Source organism: Ictalurus furcatus, chromosome 24 (genome assembly GCF_023375685.1).
Source record: "Ictalurus furcatus strain D&B chromosome 24, Billie_1.0, whole genome shotgun sequence".
NCBI classification, from domain to species: domain Eukaryota; kingdom Metazoa; phylum Chordata; class Actinopteri; order Siluriformes; family Ictaluridae; genus Ictalurus; species Ictalurus furcatus.
Window position 1 is genome coordinate 18,610,285 of NC_071278.1, and position 19,609 is coordinate 18,629,893.

General features: G+C 39.9%; 2 protein-coding genes across 4 annotated transcripts; one reads left to right on the forward strand and one right to left on the reverse strand.

Moving 5' to 3' along the window:
• Nucleotides 1–938: 938 nt before the first annotated feature.
• zgc:91944 (uncharacterized protein LOC436941 homolog) lies at nucleotides 939–15,068 on the reverse strand. 3 transcript variants are annotated; one of them, XM_053612970.1, is made up of 11 exons: nucleotides 14,757–15,066; nucleotides 14,147–14,258; nucleotides 11,303–11,711; nucleotides 9,662–9,747; nucleotides 7,701–7,811; nucleotides 6,763–6,888; nucleotides 6,408–6,561; nucleotides 5,125–5,207; nucleotides 4,872–4,967; nucleotides 3,991–4,112; nucleotides 939–2,489 (listed from the first exon to the last, which is right to left on the reverse strand). In XM_053612970.1, exons 2-11 carry the CDS (start codon nucleotides 14,223–14,225, stop codon nucleotides 2,346–2,348), a joined length of 1,410 nt encoding a protein of 469 aa, XP_053468945.1. In that variant the 5' UTR covers nucleotides 14,226–14,258; nucleotides 14,757–15,066; the 3' UTR covers nucleotides 939–2,345. The 3 variants fall into 3 exon arrangements, with proteins under 3 accessions (XP_053468945.1, XP_053468947.1, XP_053468946.1); XM_053612972.1 differs by lacking the exon at nucleotides 6,763–6,888 and having other exon boundaries at nucleotides 14,757–15,068; XM_053612971.1 differs by lacking the exon at nucleotides 14,147–14,258.
• A 2,640-nt stretch (nucleotides 15,069–17,708) lies between these two features.
• Nucleotides 17,709–19,533, forward strand: LOC128600443 (gap junction beta-4 protein-like). The gene has a single exon (XM_053612950.1). It carries the CDS (start codon nucleotides 17,860–17,862, stop codon nucleotides 18,676–18,678), a length of 819 nt encoding a protein of 272 aa, XP_053468925.1. The 5' UTR covers nucleotides 17,709–17,859; the 3' UTR covers nucleotides 18,679–19,533.
• The last annotated feature ends 76 nt before the right edge of the window (nucleotides 19,534–19,609 follow it).

Genomic DNA, 19,609 nt, shown 5'->3' on the forward strand with positions numbered 1-19,609 from the left:
GGTTTGGGTATAAAAAGAATGGTGTGTAAATGGAAAAGAACCTAAAGCCCTCAGAAACTTGTTAGAATACAAAACATGGACTCTGTGAAGATAAAATAAAATCTGGCTGCCTTTGCCAAGAAGGTAGAACTAAGTTGTTGTTTTATCTTCCAGCAGGACAATGATCCAAACTTTCCAAACCCACCAATTCTTCAATGACCATAGAATTCATTGTAAAGAACACTAATATATATTCTGCCATTTAAATACAATACTTTCGACATGGCAACCCAAGTCCCCTGCCTGAAAGCCTGTTGCAAACATGTGAGGTGAGGTGAAACATCCATTCTTTATTCTTTTTTAAAAAAAAATTATTTATCTTATCAAACATTACAGCAGAAGACTAGAGTGCAGTTTAGTTTTTTTTTTTATATACTTAGAATAAATTTGCTTAAATTAAAGGTTATGTTTCTCATGTTTTTTATTGTGAGATTAAGCTAATTAACCATGAACACATGTTCATGACCTTTCTTTAAATCATCTTATAGATCATGCAAAAATAATCTTTTTTTTTTTTTAAATCACTGGTTAAACAAAACAGCTCCTTTTACACTTAAAGTGGGTTGCTTTCATCGTTTTTTTTCCCTCCCAGGTTTGTGTCTTTGATCTACCTATACATGTACTGCTCTTTCAAAATACATACACAGCAATACAAAGTTCAAAATGCAAGTAAAAACACCACCCACTGACTGGCAAACAGGAGTTACTGAACTATGTAATATTGATTAAAGCAAACTCTCACTAGTTGGAAACAAAATGCACATAAGTTCCTTTGAATGTTACAAGTAAGTAACAATAATTATAATATTGTAATGGTCATCATAATTTCTCATTGTCAAAAGCATCTTTTTCACCTTCAGTCCTTTACCTTATAAAATCCACATCTCTGACCTCTGGGCATTAAAAATCTAGACAGCATTTAAGCTCAACTCTGAGCTTTTCGGGGGAAATCCTCCAATGGTTCATGCTTTGAAAATTAAAACATGCTTAAACCTGAACAAGAGGAATCTTGAATGTGTATATACAAGCAGGTCAATAAATTCAACCATGACATTGAGATATTATATACGGGTTTTTATTTAAGTCATCAGGGAAATGCAGACAGAAATGGATCGTGAAAGCGTGCAACACTGCTTCCTGTTTTCATATACAGCGCTGAGGCCTGAAATATCATAGCTTTAAGTCTTCCTATGCTCAGAGCACATTTCATTTCAGCTCACACCTCTTAAACGTATCCCAGGGAAAGACTATTTAATTTGCCGCTGACCTTATAAAAAGCATCTCTGTAAATGATCTGATTTCCAGGACATACCTTTGGCTTCAAAGAGACAGGGAGAAAACAATGGATCGTTTTACACTAGATTCTAAATCTGTTACAGTTACATGGTGTTATAATACTGCATTAGCTTATTAAAGTAATAATGGTGCTTATAGCAAAAAATATATATTTTTTAAAATGAACAATTTAGAGCCCAAAAACCAGTCATAGATCACAATAGCTTAAATGACTGAGTACAGAGAGGCTTTAAGTAGTGGTTAAATATAAAAAGATTGAAAAGGCATGACCTTGCGCTATTACGGCTAGATCACACTTACAGAAAACGTTTAGCTTTGCTTATTAAAGATCGAAAGAAAAACGAGAGACATATAAACAATGATACATGACGTATACATGAGACATGACGTATGAAATCACAATACCCAAGACTTCGTTCAGAAGTGATATTAGCAATAGTGAGTGAATATGGGGCTGCTTCTCCATCAATACTCTAATGTAGCTTTACCTGAGTAAATGGTGGCGTTCAGGTTCCGGTCTCAATCGAGGACTATTGCATATGGCTAAGAAAATCTCAGCGCTTCCTTCCTGCATTTGTACAAGCACCACAAATTTAGTGTACCCGGTCATCACACCCAAACACCTGTCCTGCAGGTTTCTCACACACTCCTCGCTCCTGTTTGCATGAGGCTTCTATTGTCAAACTGTTACACTTGAGAATAGTGAGAAGATGGAGGGGGGAAAAAAAAAGGCTTTAGCATGAGGTGGAAGGTTACCATTCTGCACCAGAATTGTCTTTTCCTTTTAAAAGATGCATTAAGACTTCTTGGAATGCACAATACAGTGTATAGAGATAAATATTGCCATTACTACAAGCGTGATTACTGTAGATACATACAATTGCCTCTCTAGCACTAGAGGCAATTTGGTGTCTTGCCGTACACACACATCCTCCCCCGAGATCTCGAAGGAGGACAGTAAGCGGCACAATTTCAAGCCTCTAAAATATTACGCAGACTGCTCCCTTTGCTCACTCCTCATCAGCAGCCTCCCTTTTTGTTTCATCCATCTTCTGATCCATGTGTTGAGTAGCAGGGCTTGGAAGAGGCACTACTTCCACTGCAGGCAGTGTGGCTCCATCTGGCTCAGTCACTTTTCTCTGAGCAAGCTCTTCCTGAGCACATAAAAAAAAAAAAAAATCACTCATCATTCACTTTTTTATAGGTGACCACAAATGGACTTCATTTGTTAGACTCTTTTTTTTTTTTTCTTAAATCCATCTGTATTTCCTGCTGGCACAGTGATAGTTACACACACACACACACACACACACTGAGTTCCAAAATTTATGCCATCATTTTCACATTTCATGACCCCTGCTAGCAGAAATATGATGTTCCTGACTTCCTGGTCTACTACAAAACTATTAAGGTCATCCTTTCTTTGCTTCTGCAGTGCTGCGTGTTGTGTGTACTAGGCGTGTTACACTCTCTGCATGTGCACTGAAAAAAATGATTTGAAAGTTCTGTAAATATGACAAAAAGTAGTGTGAATTTTTGTATTGGAATTACTCAAATGCTTTAACTTTTCTACTAAATTAACTCATGTAACTATGCGGCTAAAACCCAATGTGTACATCATACATTACTGTGCAAAAGTCTTAGGCACCCTTTTGTTTAAACACACGTTTTGTTATGGCATTTAATGACTTCTACATTATTAAGTCAGCGCAAAAACATTTTAGATTTCCAAATATTACTTTTCCAACGACAAATTAAATGTTACAGAAAAATGTTTGCATATCAGGAAAGAAAGCAATATATTACATAATACACCACTTTTCAGCCGGAAAAAAAAAAAAAAAACAATAACGAAGGTTGTCAGGTTTTGGTGACGGAAGCAAGTGCGGCAGTCAAAGGCTCCAGAAGAACCGAGGTAGATTCTCCAGGACGCTCGTTATAACTCACTAGCCAATTCCCTTCATAAAACTGAACTGGACACGTATACTAATGAGGTTTTACTGGAATTTTAGCTTCGCATGAAGCAAATAAGTAAAGTTTACTACAAAGAAAGGAACAATATATGGTTGATTTATTGTGTAATACTTACCAGTTTTTATCAAGTAGATTAACTTGAAATTACATAAAGTTTACTATATTATATATATATATATATATATAATTTTTTCAGTGTGTATCCGTTTAATGGTTCAAATATTCGTATCGGTATCTATATTCAGATATTAAACCTACAGTGGGCGTGGCATAAACTGGAAGGGTTTTTCCTTTTCCTCGTTGTTGTTTTATTAAATACTGTATGAACCCTACTATATATACCCCTGGAAACAGCACGCATTCATTTTGAATAACGTATTCAGATAAGGACACATCCCTTGTATTTATCATGTTCATTCGTTCAGTTTCAGTAAATGATTTATTCTGTTCAGGGTTGCTGTGGTTTAAATTACAAATGTGTTTTTTAATTTGGGAAAGAGAACCAGTTCATTAGGCAATAAGACATTAAAAAGCATTCTTACATTGTTTCTACCTACCTGGGCACCTCTTCATTCTCTGTTCCAATCATGTCCATGGGTTTGTCAATTCTGCTGTATTTTTCTGTCAGAGTCATTATGGATAAAAAATAAGGCACCGAGAGAGAATTAGATAATATCCCACCTGATCCGGAAATCGCTGATTCACAACCTGATCTCCAAACTCCTGGTTCTCAACCTCTTCACCATTAGAGTGACAGCTGGGGCTTGGCACTTCTATGCCATGGCTCTCAAGAATGGCAGCCTCTGAGAACACAAGATAGGGTGGTTGGGGTAGAGTGAGGAAAAGAGAAAGAAAATCACCAATATAGGTACTTCCAATATAGATACTTTCATAAATAACTATGTTCCATAACCGTGACTTCCATCTATTTGGTATTATGTAAGGAATAAAACACAACGGGGCGTTGTGCTGTTACAGGAAAATAATCAGTGACAGGGTGGTATGATGCGGCTTGTCCTGAAGCAGAGTTTGTGGTACCTCCCGTGGTTCATGGTTAATTCTTTTCCTCGCAAAGTGTTTTATTACCACAGTAATTATCCGACGCAAACAAATTTGACTCCTTCTAAAATGACGTCGTACTTTTTATCCGTTTATAGTTACGTTATGGAACGTCAGTGAAACAGGGTAGTTCCTGCTATCACTTATGTTATAGCAGCTGTAAACCACTGTTCGCACACCAAAATCTTTTCTCTCTCTCTTGAAGTTAATAAGACATAAATGCAGCTTGCCATGTTACTAAGAAATTGCAAGCTGCACAGTCTTCCATCCTGAAGACTCTTCCGTATTTCCGTGTCACAAAGTTCTGACACTGGAGAATCCTTCAAAAAAAACACAAAATAAACGTCTCCTCACATTAATCTTTGCCATACTGATGACTACATACTTTTTTTTTTTTATCCATTTTAGTGAGCTAGCCACCACAAGTCATTTGGTATAATAATTAAATAGTTAATTATCAAAAGATTGTCCTTCTGATTGCGATCAATTGCAGACCATCTCACCTATGTTGGCACGTCTCTTCATCTCCTTCCTGCGATTGGCGAACCAGTTGTACACTTTCAGAGCAGTGACTCTCTCAAACTCGGAAAGTTTGCACCCTGGAACAGAATTTCACACACAGAAGAATGTGATTATTCCATTTTCATTTGTACGATCCAGTCTAATTGAATCTGCAGTGTACTACCACCATGAGGCAGTAATATTGAATGGGAGAATGTTGTTGATCTGCAGACGAAACAGTTAAAGAGTTCTCACCTGGTTTTTGGATGACAGAGTTGCAGGTGTTGGCAATCTCCTCACGTTTGGCTTCATCAGGATACTGATTCTCTATAAAGAAACTGAACGAAGACAACAAACAAATTAGGGCCAGTTTACTATTACAACCAGTGGCAGGTCATCTTGAAGAAATTTGCGACACCAGACATCCAAAGGTAACATTTGAATTTGATTCCTATTCATGAATCAAATTAAATCCTTTATTTATTTATTTTTAAATGATTATTGAAGCATGTATCTTCTTCACAGGCCATTTTTAACAACTATCTTCTTTCACTGAACTCTACCCACAGCAAAGCCTGACAGTTATTACACTTGTATGCATAACCCTCTAGTAGTGTTAAATGAGCCAGATCATGACTGTGCCAAGACACATTACATCAAGTCATCGTCACAACACGCATTTAGCCAAGGCTAAAACATGAGCTCAGCTAAAATGTCTCATTTACCAACAAACATCACCGCTAAAGCCGAGCAAAACATCCATCCATTTTCTATACCGCTTATCCTACAGGGTTGTGGGGAACCTGGAGCCTATCCCAGGGAGCATGGGGCACAAGGCGGGGTACACCCTGGACGGGGTGCCAATCCGTCCCATGCAAAACAGTTTTGTGCAGTTGCAATTTCGCCAATTCAAATAGTTTTCCACAAAAAAAAAAAACTCAGATTTTTAAAAAGCCGCATCAAAATCAAGCATTTTTGGCCACAACAATCACATGCTGTATGAAATCCTGTATGGACAGATCATCCACGCAAATACGACTATAATGGTGTTGCACAGTCATCAGCATGTGTTTTGTGCCCTCTAGTGGGTCTTTGGTGAAGTGATATTGAGCTGTGTGTGTTTACCGGTCATTTAAATTGCGCGTTTGTATGTGATAAATGCGTGTTGATTTTCCTGTGAAAGACTGCTTAATTTGGGAAAATCATGCCTACATGCACATTTTTGTAAAACAATGTTTACTTAATAAGGCTAGCTTAATGTTGATATTTATTTGTCAAATAATGACTGAATTAACGTGTTATTCATTTCATTCTGCAGACAGAGTTGTAAGCACTGATGTTCTAAATGAACAATCACACTCAAAGTATAACCCCTCCAGTTACAGACAAGCATTTGGGCAGGTGATCTGTAAGGATTTAAGGCTACCACAGACTGTTGGAAGTGTTAACATTTTATAAAGAAAGAAAAAAAGCATGTCCAAATCTGCGCACTTGAAACTGGCGTAGTTTAACCTGGAGCCTCTTTGTAAATGACTCACCTCTCCATGATCGACTGGCACTCTTTCCTCCAGGTGAAACGGCTGCCCCTCCTCAGTCTGAAAGGCCCGCCGACAGCCGCCCTGTCACCGGGGCAACCGGCAACCCTCCAGTCAGGTTCCTCTTTGACCAGTGAGCGCATGGACAGAGTAGCACCTTTAGAGACATAACACAGACATGAGTCATGAAACTAAAATAGCACTTCCTTCTCACTAATGTCAGACAGCCATTACACATGGATGATGCGTTTTATACTATGATAACTCTTTTTATGAAAAATGTGAAAGGAGTGCTGTCTGGGTCATGCATTGCCTATTGTCCAGCTGTAACTACAGCAGCTGGGTTCATGGCAGTTACCTGGCTGGGCCTGCTGTGCAGAGTACCAAGGGAGCAGGTGCATCAGTAGTTCTCTCTGTCTACTCCAGGGGGTGTCAGTCCTGCTCCTGGGGCCCTGAGCATGCTGGTTTTCAGTCCACCTGAACCCTTTAAGCCATTCGGGCAATCAGAAAGCTGGATGTTAACTAACGTCGCTTCCAAAAACCAACAACGTCTCATTCATGGACGAATACAACCGTGTCACTCTGTTCAAACCTGTAGAGAAAACTGCTGTTCTACCAGTTTTATTAGGAGTTGCATTAAGATCTATAAAGATTAGTCTATAATGCAGGGGATTAAGTGTGCAGAGACATGCTCAATACTGCAGCACTGCAGAGGATTACAAAGCGACATGCTCAGAGTTCTGTTAGTAAAGTTAGGTGGCGTATGGACAAGACGAAAACCAGCAAGTTCCAGGCCCAGGATCAGGACTAAGAGGTACAATGCACAGTCAAGTTTCTGGGGTTCTGCAGGAAGTTAAGGAGAACTAAAAGTCCTGGAGGGTTTCATCCAAACTCTGCATTACTTTGTCAGCCTTTAACTTGTGTCACATTAACTGTATTAATGTGAGCAGATGACTGTTCTGGCTGGGTGACAGGCTTTTAAGTTCATTTCCCAAACAGTATGCACATCTATAGGCTTTGCCAAACCCAACATTAATGCGATAATATAAACGATGGCAAATGAAATCAGCTGGTTTCATTTCCATAATTGAAAAGACTTTTTTATAGATTCATAAGGCCTGTTTTAGAAACCATACTGAATTACAAGCCCTCGAGGACCGTGTGGAAAGGAAGTGTAAAAGAAAGTGGATGGTAAGTGGATGAACACAAAATCAAAGGCAGCGACTGTTTCCTACCGAAATACTTTCATCCCATGCTAGAAACTACATGTAACCAAGACTTAGAAGCTGTGCTCACCTGGACTGTTCCGCTCCAGCAGATACCAGCGGTAAAAAGCCCTGCGTTTGGAGTCGCTCATCTCCAAGCCCTGCTGCAGCAGCCACTGGGAGATGTAGCTTTGACTGATACCTACAAAAAACGTGTGTAAATAAAGGAACACAGCCCTAATAGACTTGTAAAGACAGTCTCCCTACCACATGGAGCAAAAATATCCCAAGGTCAAGTATGATTTCACAAGACTAGGCAGGCAACTGCACAGCATTTTTCACACGTGGTATGGCAGTGGTATGGCATTTGAGACACTCAGGCTATTTAAGGAAAATCCCTGACAGGATGGTAGGATTTAATCTACTGAATCATACGGTTACCTTGCTAATAGCAAACAACCCTCATCAAGAACCTCCCATGGTATAATCTAATAGGCTGGAGATGGAATATCCAGGCTATTTTTAAGCCCACTACTTACCAACAAAAAATAAGCCCTCTTTGAGCTAAACCATTACTAGAAGCCATTATAGGATATTACACTGGAATTGTTGAGGAAATTATAATGTCCTTCATAGCTGTTCCTTTTTGGGTTAAATCACATAGCTCAACAGTTTAAGAGGCATACTTCCATCTGCCAACAAAACATAAAGAGGGTAGTATAATCCATTAGATCAGCTGCATACCTCACTGGGTGCAATCTATACTATATGGCCCTGTCCTGACCAGCCTTTTCAAATGTTCATCCAAGTGGTTCTCGTAGCACATACTTAACACTGAGAAGCGCAGACACTGATTAAAGAAACACACAAAATGTTAATAAAGTTTGCAAAGTGACCTTGGGTGTTTATAATAAAGACGACATAAACTGAACACTTGAATAAAGATGAAAACAAACTTGGATTTAAACAGACATACAACCGAGGCTGGAGCCTAGTGGGAGAATGTCCTCCGCGAGCTTCTTGTTCAGTGAGCAAACTTCCTTTCCATGCAAATCAACAGTGAAGTATTTTCTTTAAAATGATATTAAAGATATTGGCTCTTATTCATCAAATTTGGATATGGTCGAATCTGATTGTAAAAAAAAAAAAAAAAAAAAAAAAAAAGCGTACATAAACTCTACAGTCAGTTTCCTTAATCACTAATTTCATCGTACGATTGTAAGTGTGTATCAATTAACTGCTTATCTACATCTACAACTACAACACACCAGATTTTGGATCTATTCATTTCTCTCAGTACTTTGTTGAAATAAGGATTTGTTTATTTGATCAGGATTGATACTTGGCTCAGCTATATTTATAAATGAAGATTTCAGCTTTAAACGTTTCATCTTTGAAGCTGTGTTCTGCTGAATCAGACCTAACGAGTACTAACATGAATAAAAAAAATGTAGCAATAAATAAAGTTCACATAACTACCTGCAGGTGAAGATGGAAAACGGGTTCAGTTTGCTAACTGACTTTTTAACAGCGTTATGAAGAACACAGAACACATCCATAACGGTCTACATTCACCTAAATGATACCATTCATGTCAGTAAAAACAAAATACTGCCAAAAGTTCCCTCTGCTGAAACGCTATTAACAAATGAATTTATTTATTTTTTTTAATTTCAGCTTCACTGTAATGAATTTTTGCCTGCTTGATTTACTTCTTTCCTCGGGACTTGGATAACTGTATTCTGCTGAACGCTCTCCTTTTATTGGCTTACTGCTGCAACAGCTGCATTAATGACGAAGTGCTTCATGTAAATTAGATCTATATGAAGTTTAGATTTATAGAAACCGGGGCATGTTGTATGCATGGCGTAAATAAAAAACGGGCAGAAGCTTGAAGCTGATTTATCTTTCGCGCTCATTTTGATGTTTTATGACGGTTTCATTCATCTGACAAAGGTTTTTGTTCATACGTTATTCCAGGAGCTCAAACCGGCAGGCAATTCTACTCGTCTTTGATGAATAACAGCCATCGTATGGAGTTGGGCTGAGTACCTGTAACTTGGCCGACAATAGCCTGAGAGATCCTCCTGTTATTGAGGAAAGCCTTGATCTCCTCCTTTACCAGGTTACTGTCCCTCCTAAAACCCATACACATGCATCACATGGATGTAAATGTGGGTTAATATTCTGTACTATTAACATGGAATGACTAAACATGCTACATGCTGACAAGCAGAACGGTCATAATGGACCAGTGTTATAACACATTAATATGTTCAGCTAAATTATGAAGTATTTGTAACACAAATTAGACAATAAATCAGAATCTAAGACAACGAGTGTAATAAAACATGACAGGGCATGCTATTATCGGAAAATAATTAACAACAGGGTGGCGTGGCGTGGTACGTCGTTAACGAAGTACGACTTTTCCTGAAGTGTTCTATTCCTCTTATACCGCAGCAATTTACCAGCGATTACAATCTTTATTTATTAGAGACCGTGTCCAACTTTTCATCCTTTTATAGTTACATTTTAATGCCGTGGAATGCCTGTGAAACAAGTTACTTTCGGTTATCACATGTTATAGCAGCTCACTTATTACTCTGGTAGTAAACAAGCTTGTTACAGAGAAAATGCAAAGCACCCAAAAGCGCAAAATCCACTTTCCTAAAGACTTTCCTATGGGAGAAAACTCACGGACTGTTCCAAAGTGCTGGCACTGGATGTCAAACGTTAAAATAAATGTCTCCTTACAGAAAGCTTCAACATATCAATGATTACACATTTTTATTCATTCAGTAGCGCCTCGTTTAATCTGTTTACCAGGCTAAGATCGTGGAACAATAGATTATAACAGATTATATAATGTACGCAATATATTATAGAAACGATACCATATCATATATAACGATACCATAATATACCGTGTTGATATATTTATTTCCGTAAAGCTGCTTTGAGACAATGTCTATTGTAAAAAGCGCTACACAAATACTGAATTGGACTGAATTGAATATTAAAACTAGCACATTAATATAAACCTGTGACTTGGTTACAGCTTGCAGATCTGCAATTATAGAAACATTTATGAAACTCTTTTGGCCAATCGGAATCAATAATTCAACAGTGCAGTGGTATAAGAGAAAATAATGACATTTTAGAAAATAGTTCAAGTCCATCCAGGATAGTGTGAATTTTTCACGTCATATTAAATGCAAAAATAACGATTGCTAATTAGTTTTTTTAAGTGTCTTGCCAACGTTTTAAGTGTTTTAGTGGTTGCTCCGATTTATACATTGCTACAGTTTGTGCACGGAGATTACTAGTCCAATCACTAAAATAGTACAAACAAAAAGTACTACTGGGGTAAAAAAAGGAAATAGAGATGAACATTGTTTACATTCTCACTATCAACAGTTAATACGGTCTTCATCTTACATACCAAAGGAAACAGCACCACTCGAAAACATTTTAAGAGCTCGAAAACTTCTTATTAAAGCCAGCTGTCTCCCTCCCGCTCCACCTGACCCACTTTAGAAAAGCCTACAACTCCCTGAAAATTACAAGGCCGCTCAAGGGACATTCCCTGCCATCGTCTGGGGTTATATTAATTCCTGCTAGTCTTCAGGGGGAAAGAAACGACAACAAGGTAATACCAGCAAAACAAGCTGATGTGAATAAAGCTTATACCTCATGTACTCCTCCACCTTCTCTTCCAGATCCCAATCCTCTTCTGCCAGGTCATAAGCGAATGACCTCTGAACTCCGGGTGGGTACAGGGGTGGAGACGAGGCATCATAACTGTTGCTGGGGGACAGTGCAGCATCTAGAACTGGAGTCTGTGTGGTAGCTGAGGTGAGAGAGGAAGATGAGGAAGATGAGGAAGAAGGTGCAGCCGGAGCTGCAGAGGTAGGAGCCCTGGGCGGGGCGGAGTGATTGTCACAGAAAGGCGAGCGGTGCTCTGGATCCAGTCTCTCTAGAGACTCCAGGGCCTGGAGGATCTGAGGTTTGGTCAAGCCGGACAGCCTGAGGCGCTGAAGCAGGTCAATCTGCTCGATCGTGTAGCGTGGCTCCACATCACAGCACTCCATCCTGGCATCTGTGAGGAGAGCCGAGTTAATCCTTCTGCAGCTGTAATTGAATTTACGAGCAGAACAAAAGGACTATACATAGCTCGCAGAAAGATAAGATATCTGCATTCCTCAGAAATGCGCTTTTTTGTGTGCTCTTGTACCCAGTTCACCACATCATTTCTAAAAACCTGCGCACACCACTGCAACCACTGACTTTTTCCTATATTGGGCTACGTCTATGTCTACATAACAACAGCTCTGGTGAGACATTCTCTCATTTAAGATTAGGTGCAGGGGCATCTCCTATAAATAAGCTAAGCTCCTTTGGGTTTTAACATTTTTAAATAAAACACGTCAATATCGGACTGTACACATCAGATTATTTGCCGTTAACAAATAAAATAAAAAGGCGGAATATTCTGGATTTTTCTGGAACCAAGCGCAACAGCAAGGAATGGTATAAAGAAGCAAGGCTAGGGATGATTTCTTTCTAGCTCAGACTGTAGATTTATGAAGCCCATCAGTGACAATCTTATCAGAGAGGTGACATGCCACCTAGATTTCATCTCCATTTCTGCTTATATATATATTTTTTTTATCTTTCTTCTCAGTGTGTAATGAATGATAAGGCAGATTTTTCCCCCTGAAGTGTGTTTGGAGGAGAAACAAAAACTCGACAGGCTAAGCATACATTGTTCAATCAATGTATAAATTAGAAAAATAAATAAATAAATAAAAACAGATGACAGAAGCATAAATGTAGTGTTCTGGGGTTACAACTAGTCTGTTTATCATGTTTAGTACTCAGAGGAAACACGGCATGAAGCCAACAGAGCGATATAGACATGAGAAAATCAGAAACAGTGAATACACCTGCCCTTAATTCAGTGTGTGAATGTGTGTGTGTGTGTGTGTGTGTGTGTGTATAATAATTTGTTCCACATCATTCTTATTTTGCCATCAATAAAGCTTTGTGAAATAATGCACTGCTCAACCCTAACAGTTGAATTGTCAAGCTGCTGATAGTAAATCTCTAATATCTATCACCACTAGCTGTTACTGCTTTGCATAGGTTTGAAGCTAATTTGCATAGATTTTGTTTATAGATGGAACTTAACAACTGCCCTGAGGCGTATTAATGGAAGCATAGAGATCAGGCAGGGAATAGAATGCAGGAACATTCATTTACATCAGCGGTACTCTAAGTGGAGTCTATGCTTTGTTTTGTTTTTTGCAGGAAAGTCACCACTTCACAGCTACTATACTTATTGATGTATCTTAATAATTAGTAATGTAATGATATTATAATTATGAGCATGTTTGACTGTCACTGGAATTGAACAGGTTTAATTCAAACCCCACTGTCTTAAAAACAAGTCAGCCTATAAACAAGCTCGACTTGTGTAGTGATGTAGTCTGTTGGCAGACGTTTCAGGAATTAAGAAAGCTCTAAATGTTCAATAAACTGCCAGAACATTACTGTAAATGTTTCGATAGTAGGCCTAATATTTACATACTATATGGCCAAAAGTATGTGGAAGCCTGATCATGACCCCGTACTGTATGTGCGTCTTCCCCAAACTTTTGTCACAATATTGGAGGCATTCAGTAGGATTGCCAAGAACGTCTGTGGACATTCGCTGGAACTAAGAGGCCCAAACCTGTTCCAGCATGACAATGTCCCTGTGCACAGCGCGGGCTCTGTGAAGACATGGTCAATCATGGTTAATGGTGAAGATCTCACTTGGCCTGCACAGAGCCTTGACCTCAACCCCACTGAACATCTTTGGGATGAACTGGAACACTGACTGCATACATTCTTGTCTAACATCACTGCCCAACCTTAGTAAATGTTCTCGTGGCTGAATGGACAAATCCCCACAGGCACGCTCCAAAATCCTTCCCAGAAGAGTAGAGGTTTATTATAACAGCAAAGCTATTCATGCCTTTTTTTAACAGGGTGTTCAACAAGCACAGCACATATGGGTGTCACGGCCAGGTAAATGGTCTGCACTTATATAGCGCTTTTATCCAAAGCCCATTCACACACACAAACTCACACACCAATGGTAGCAGAACTGCCATGCAAGGCACTAACTTGCCATCGGGAACAACTTGGGGTTCAGACTTGCCCAAGGACACTTCAGCATGTGAAGTTATGTGGGCCGGGATTTGAACCGACAACCTTATGATTGGTGGACAACCCGCTCTACCACCTGAACCACAGCCGCCCAGGTGTCCACATACTTTTGGCCTTATAGTGTAGCTGGCTTACTCGCATAAAAAAATAAATAAATCTACACTGAGGGTGTGGGTGTGTGTGTGGGGGGTGGGGCGGGGGGTAGTGTTAAAAATGTTTGTGAAGCTCTGATTTACACTATAGCTGCGGTCAAAGCCGCCATGTTGCGCAATAGCTGGTTAATGGAGTGGATGCAACTGAAACGCAAAGTGCGGTTTTTACCTGAGACTTGCGGGGACACGCGGCCCGTGGGGAGCGGCTCAGCGCGCGGAGCCACAGCGCGGAGACTCCACTGGCGCATGATCCACTCAGCACCGGGGCTCGGGGGCAACGCCTGCAAACATCACCGCACTCTGTCAGGCTGCACAACACAACTCTACGCTATGAGAAGTGACGCACGGTGCAAGCTAGATAAGAATAGCCATGGCGTGTGTTTACGCGGCTCGTGCGTGTGCGTGTGCGTGTCCGTGTGCGTGTGCGTGTCCGGGCGCTGCTGCGGTTCTAAGCGGATGTTTAGCTTTAGCAAGAACACGGCTAAGCGTTTACTCCGAGCTGAAATGTTTTCCTCTTGGTGCCCGTTTGATCTGTTCTAGAGCGCGGAAATCACTCAAAATCACGGCAGCAGAGCTGACAAGGCAGGTAGGGTTAATATCGCAAACTAGTGCCGAAGCCTAGAGAAATTCTCCGCGACGGGTTTCCGACATACTTTTTTTTTTTTTTTTTAAGGATTGCGGACACACGCGAAATGGCAGCAAAGCTCTGATGAATAGCTGAAGAAGTGCCATAACTGCTGTAAGCGTTAGCAATGCGAGCTAACGCCGTGCACACTCACCTCGCCGTGCTGCCGCTGCTCGTCGCCTCGTCAGCCGGACTGATTAAGTCGGCTCTCCCCCGGGTTTCAGCTCGGCCCAGCTGCACTTGGCTAATGAAGGTGATCCGGGAAGGGTCACATTGTCCCGGGATGCTGCAGTGGTGTGTGGCTCGGTGCACGAGCCGTCTCAGCGTGTACTGACCTCTCACCCGCAGCGAACTTCATACAGGAAGTGCTTGTGATTCCTCCAGGAGGACAGAGGAACTTTCGTTACTGTATTAATCCGAATTCAAAAAACAAAACTATTAACATGAGACGTATTCACACCACACATAGGCCATGTTTGTAGCTTTTTTTATTATTATTATTTAGACTTCATTATTATTATTATTATTATTATTATTTTAAATAAGGAAAATATCTATATTCTGAGTTTTTAAAATGTACTCTTTTTCTTGTCAGGGAGGTGGTGCAAGGGTACACCTTTTGTACATTTTAGTATGTATCTTTCACATGGGAACGTTACTATAGTGTACATTAAAGAAATAATAATTTAATGTACACTATCGGTCAAAAGTTTAGACACACTCATTCTTTATTTTTATTTTTATTTTTTTTCCTCCACATTTTATAATAATAATAATAAAGTCATCAAAACTCTGGAGTAACAAAAATGGAGCTATGGGAATTATGTTGTGATGAAACAATCCTCATCCATCCGTGCATCTTCTACTGCTTACTCCTTCTTCAGGGTCACGGGGGAACCTGGAGCCTATCCCAGGGAACATCGGGAACAACTCCGAAAAACATGCCTGTAGGTGGACTGGCTATGCTAAACTTCCCCTAGGTGCGAATGAATATACTGTATGTATGTATGTGCTTTTGCTTGTCACTGGCATGGTACCATCAAGGGTACATCTTTTACTGGAAACGTGAATATATTGTATGATACATAATTGGACCACTGATGTACCTTTAAAGCTTTACTCCAAAAGCTAATAAAAGGTACAAGAGTGGCCTTTAAGGTCCAATTATGTACCTTAAATCATTTTTGAAAGTACCCTACATTCACATTACCATGTTGTAGATACACAGTAAAGGTTTAAAAGGTATGGCCTTGAAGGTACCACCCCAGTGACAAGCAAAAGTACAGTTTGGGACAAAGGTCCATCACAGGGCACCATTCAAACACACACTTATACATTCATTCATACCTAGGGGCAGTTAAGCATAGTCAATCCACCTACTAGCCAATCCCCATTAGATTCAAGTGGACATTATTTATTAATTAAGCAATATCACATGAGCAATATTGTTGTTGTACTGAAGCAAATGTAGCAAAGACAAACAGAGTGATACAAACAGTGCATCACTGTGTACAATTTGTATTTATACAAAATATCAGCATGCTTGGAATGCTGCTTGTCCAGTCAAATTAGTGGACCAGAAATAACTGTTGTATTGAAGCATACTAGACAGTTACACAACAGAGTTAACGCAACTTTGAACCACAATTTTCTTAAAGTATCATGAATTGGATTTTTTTTTTGTACAGTAATACAGTATCTCAATTGGTCAACTCATAATGATACGTGATGGTTGTTGTTCTCCATGTAAAGACAGCGTTGCATAAAACTTCCAATATCATTGTACTCATTTTGACAAGTTCTCCTGCACTCCTTTATAAAACATTTATGCAATACAATGCTTATGAATGTGTTATAAAGGCACTATGTAGATACCCTTCATTAAAACAGCAGAGCTCTGATAGTAGATATATCTCGTATCAGATATTTGTATGGTGGCGCTCTACATAACCCAAACCTAATAATAAATGAGTTTACAAAACTAATTTTTATTTAACAAAATAAAAGCTTTAAATTAGTGACATGGTGAGGTTTTCTGTAAAGGTAGGAGTTTTGTGGAAGGAGTCTCCAGCGTGAACGTGTTGTAATGGTCAGTAAGTTTTCTGCACAGGGACAGAAGACTTTGCACATTCCAGTTTCTCTGCTACATGAAAAGCTTTGTTTCTTTGTCTTATTAACATCAAAAGGGAGAAAAATATGAGGCAGGTGAGGGAACGACTGTTGATAGCTGCTACGATGAAAGTGAACTAATAGGAACCAAATTATCTCATGGACGTTACACAACATTAAATGTAACTGTAAATAGTTAAAAATGTGATGTGTCATTCATTATTAATAAATGAAAAAAATTGTAATTGTTCACTTTTCATGTTTTATACCTGACTTGCAGGCTACATTTATTTTTGGATAATGTTATGACCATCCGTAAGTAAATATATGCAAACAAAATGCGTGGTTGGATGGGAAAACCCTTTACGTGGTAAAATTGTAACATATTCTACTATTTATAGTTTACAAACATTAAAACAGAGAAAACTGTATTAAAATTTTCCATCCCGACTGCATCACAGGGGCAGTGGTGGCTTAGCGGGTAAGGCTCTGGGTTACTGATTGGAAGGTCAGGGGTTCAAGCCCCAGCAATGCCAAGCTGCCACTGTTGGGCTCTTGAGCAAGTCCCTTAACCCTCTCTGCTCCAGGGGCACTGCATCATGGCTGACCCTGTGCTCTGACCCCAGCTTCCTGACAGGCTGTGGTATGCTGTTATTTAATTGAACACTGTTATTTGATTCCCTAGGGCAAGTATTTATCTATTCATTTGATCAATGCATGACATTGACTGTGTGAGGAAAGGCTTTAGACATCTTTTGACAATTTTATGCAGACTGACTTTTTAACACAGTGTTTATTAAACTGACTCCTTACCCCACATGGTCTTTGCAGGAAGATAGCCTAGGCAAAACTAAAATCTCTTGCCTCACCCTGCCTAGTACCACAATCTTCAAAGATACTTTTGTTTAATTGGATAACAGAGACCTTACAGTATGTCCAGAAGAAATGTCCACGTTTTGACACTTGGCACAAGTTAGCAAGGTGGCCCAGTGTTTGCTTGTTATCTCTTGCTCTTTCATACACTCGCACTATTGTGTTTACTTACTTCACTGGGTTGGTCACACTTTGTCCACATAATAGCTGAAGTGAGTGACACACCTCAGGCAGTCGGAGCAAGTGTTAGGAAGCAACCACACAGTAGCGTGAAAATGAACTGGGCATTTCTTCAGGGCCTCGTCAGTGGCGTCAATAAGTACTCGACAGCTTTTGGTCGCTTATGGCTGTCCCTGGTGTTCATCTTCCGTCTGCTGGTGCTGCTGGTCGCTGCCGAGAAGGTGTGGGGTGACGAGCAGAAGGAGTTCGACTGCAACACCAGAGAGCCAGGCTGCCACAATGTCTGTTATGACCATTTCTTTCCCATATCTCACTCTCGTCTATGGGCACTCCAGCTCATCTTTGTCACGTGCCCTTCTCTCCTGGTGGTCCTGCATGTGGCGTACAGGGACGACCGTGAGCGTAAGCACCAGCTGAAGTATGGTGAGGGCTGTTCTCATCTCTACAAAGACACCAGCAAGAAGCGAGGGGGGCTGTGGTGGACATATCTCTTCAGCCTCATCTTCAAGATGGCAGTGGACGCCATGTTCGTCTTTCTTGTGTTCTACATTTACGAAGCCACCTTCTTTCCTTTGCTGGTGAGATGTCAAGAGGCTCCCTGTCCTCAAGTGACTGACTGCTACATCAGTCGTTCTACAGAGAAGCGCATATTCACCATCTTCCTAGTGGTGGTCAGCTTGGTCTGTATCTTGCTGACCCTTTGTGAGATACTGTACCTCATTTTTAAGCGCTGCCATGAATGTGCTGTCTCGCACAAACTCAACAAACGCGAGAGACGTATTGCAACAATCTCTTCTCAGGCTAGCAAACATAATCAGGATAACATGGTGGAGGAGTCATTGTTCGACAAAGCTAACAGTCATCCTCCATCCAAGGACATTAGCACTCCTGCGTACGTCTTAGCCTTGTCATAAATGATCAACAAAGATGGACAAATATGTGGTTTATTCAATATTATATCCATCAATGTCATCAACAGCAATCTATATAAAATTATTTGTCATTACAGAGGACGAGTGAGAGCATGAATTTTTATCCCATTTCTTAAGCTTATTTACCTTGCTTTTAAGTTCTTGTTTGTTTTCTTAAAAAAACATAATGATTAGATGAAGTGGTACTGATTTTGTATTTGATGTCTTCTCATATTATACTATTTATGGAACTACTGTAACACAACAGAGCTCTACTCTTTGTGTTTACTCTTTGTGTGTACTGTTTGTGTGAAGTTCTACATTTCTCACTGTGTCCATGTGGGTTTCCTCCGGGTTCTCCAGTTTTCTCCCACCGTCCAAAAACATGCTCGTAGGTGGACTGCTAAAACTAGGTGTGGCTAGGTGTGTGCCTGGTGCCTGGAAATGGACTCGTATCCGGTTTGAATTCTCTTGCTTCACACCCTGTGTTCCCGAGTGTATCCCTGACCAGGATAAAGCAGTTACTGAAGATGTATAAATGAATGAATGCAATAAAACTAAACTATAAATATGATACTATGATGTGCAGACTGACATTTTTCTTGTGCCATTTGGCAACAACTAAGAAAATCAAAATGTATTAAACACATTTTCTGGTAACTAGGTCTAATAAACATCCAAAAGGATCAGTGCCAAAAGGACAGGCTACTTTCGTTGCAGATTAGATCAGCATAACTCATTAGTTATAACCTCTTAAATTATTAATCCTATAACACATGGCCTGTAAATGAATTGAACACAAACTGGATAAGAATGACAGTGATGATTTACCATCCTAAAACCTGCCTGATTGTCTGATAGAGCTGAACTAAGCAGTGCAGGTGCAGCAGGGCATGTGCAGAGGTGTGTGTGGGGTTGTTTGTGTGTGTGTGTG

Excerpts from the sequence above, each read along its gene's own strand:
- zgc:91944 (XM_053612970.1), bottom strand. The coding sequence starts at position 14,225 with ATGCGCCAGTGGAGTCTCCGCGCTGTGGCTCCGCGCGCTGAGCCGCTC. Across the intron at positions 5,208-6,407 it reads TGCCAGTCGATCATGGAGAG|TTTCTTTATAGAGAATCAGT; the intron begins GTGAGTCATTTA and ends GTCTTCGTTCAG. Across the intron at positions 2,490-3,990 it reads ATCAGCGATTTCCGGATCAG|GAAGAGCTTGCTCAGAGAAA; the intron begins GTGGGATATTAT and ends TTATGTGCTCAG.
- LOC128600443 (XM_053612950.1), top strand. The coding sequence starts at position 17,860 with ATGAACTGGGCATTTCTTCAGGGCCTCGTCAGTGGCGTCAATAAGTAC.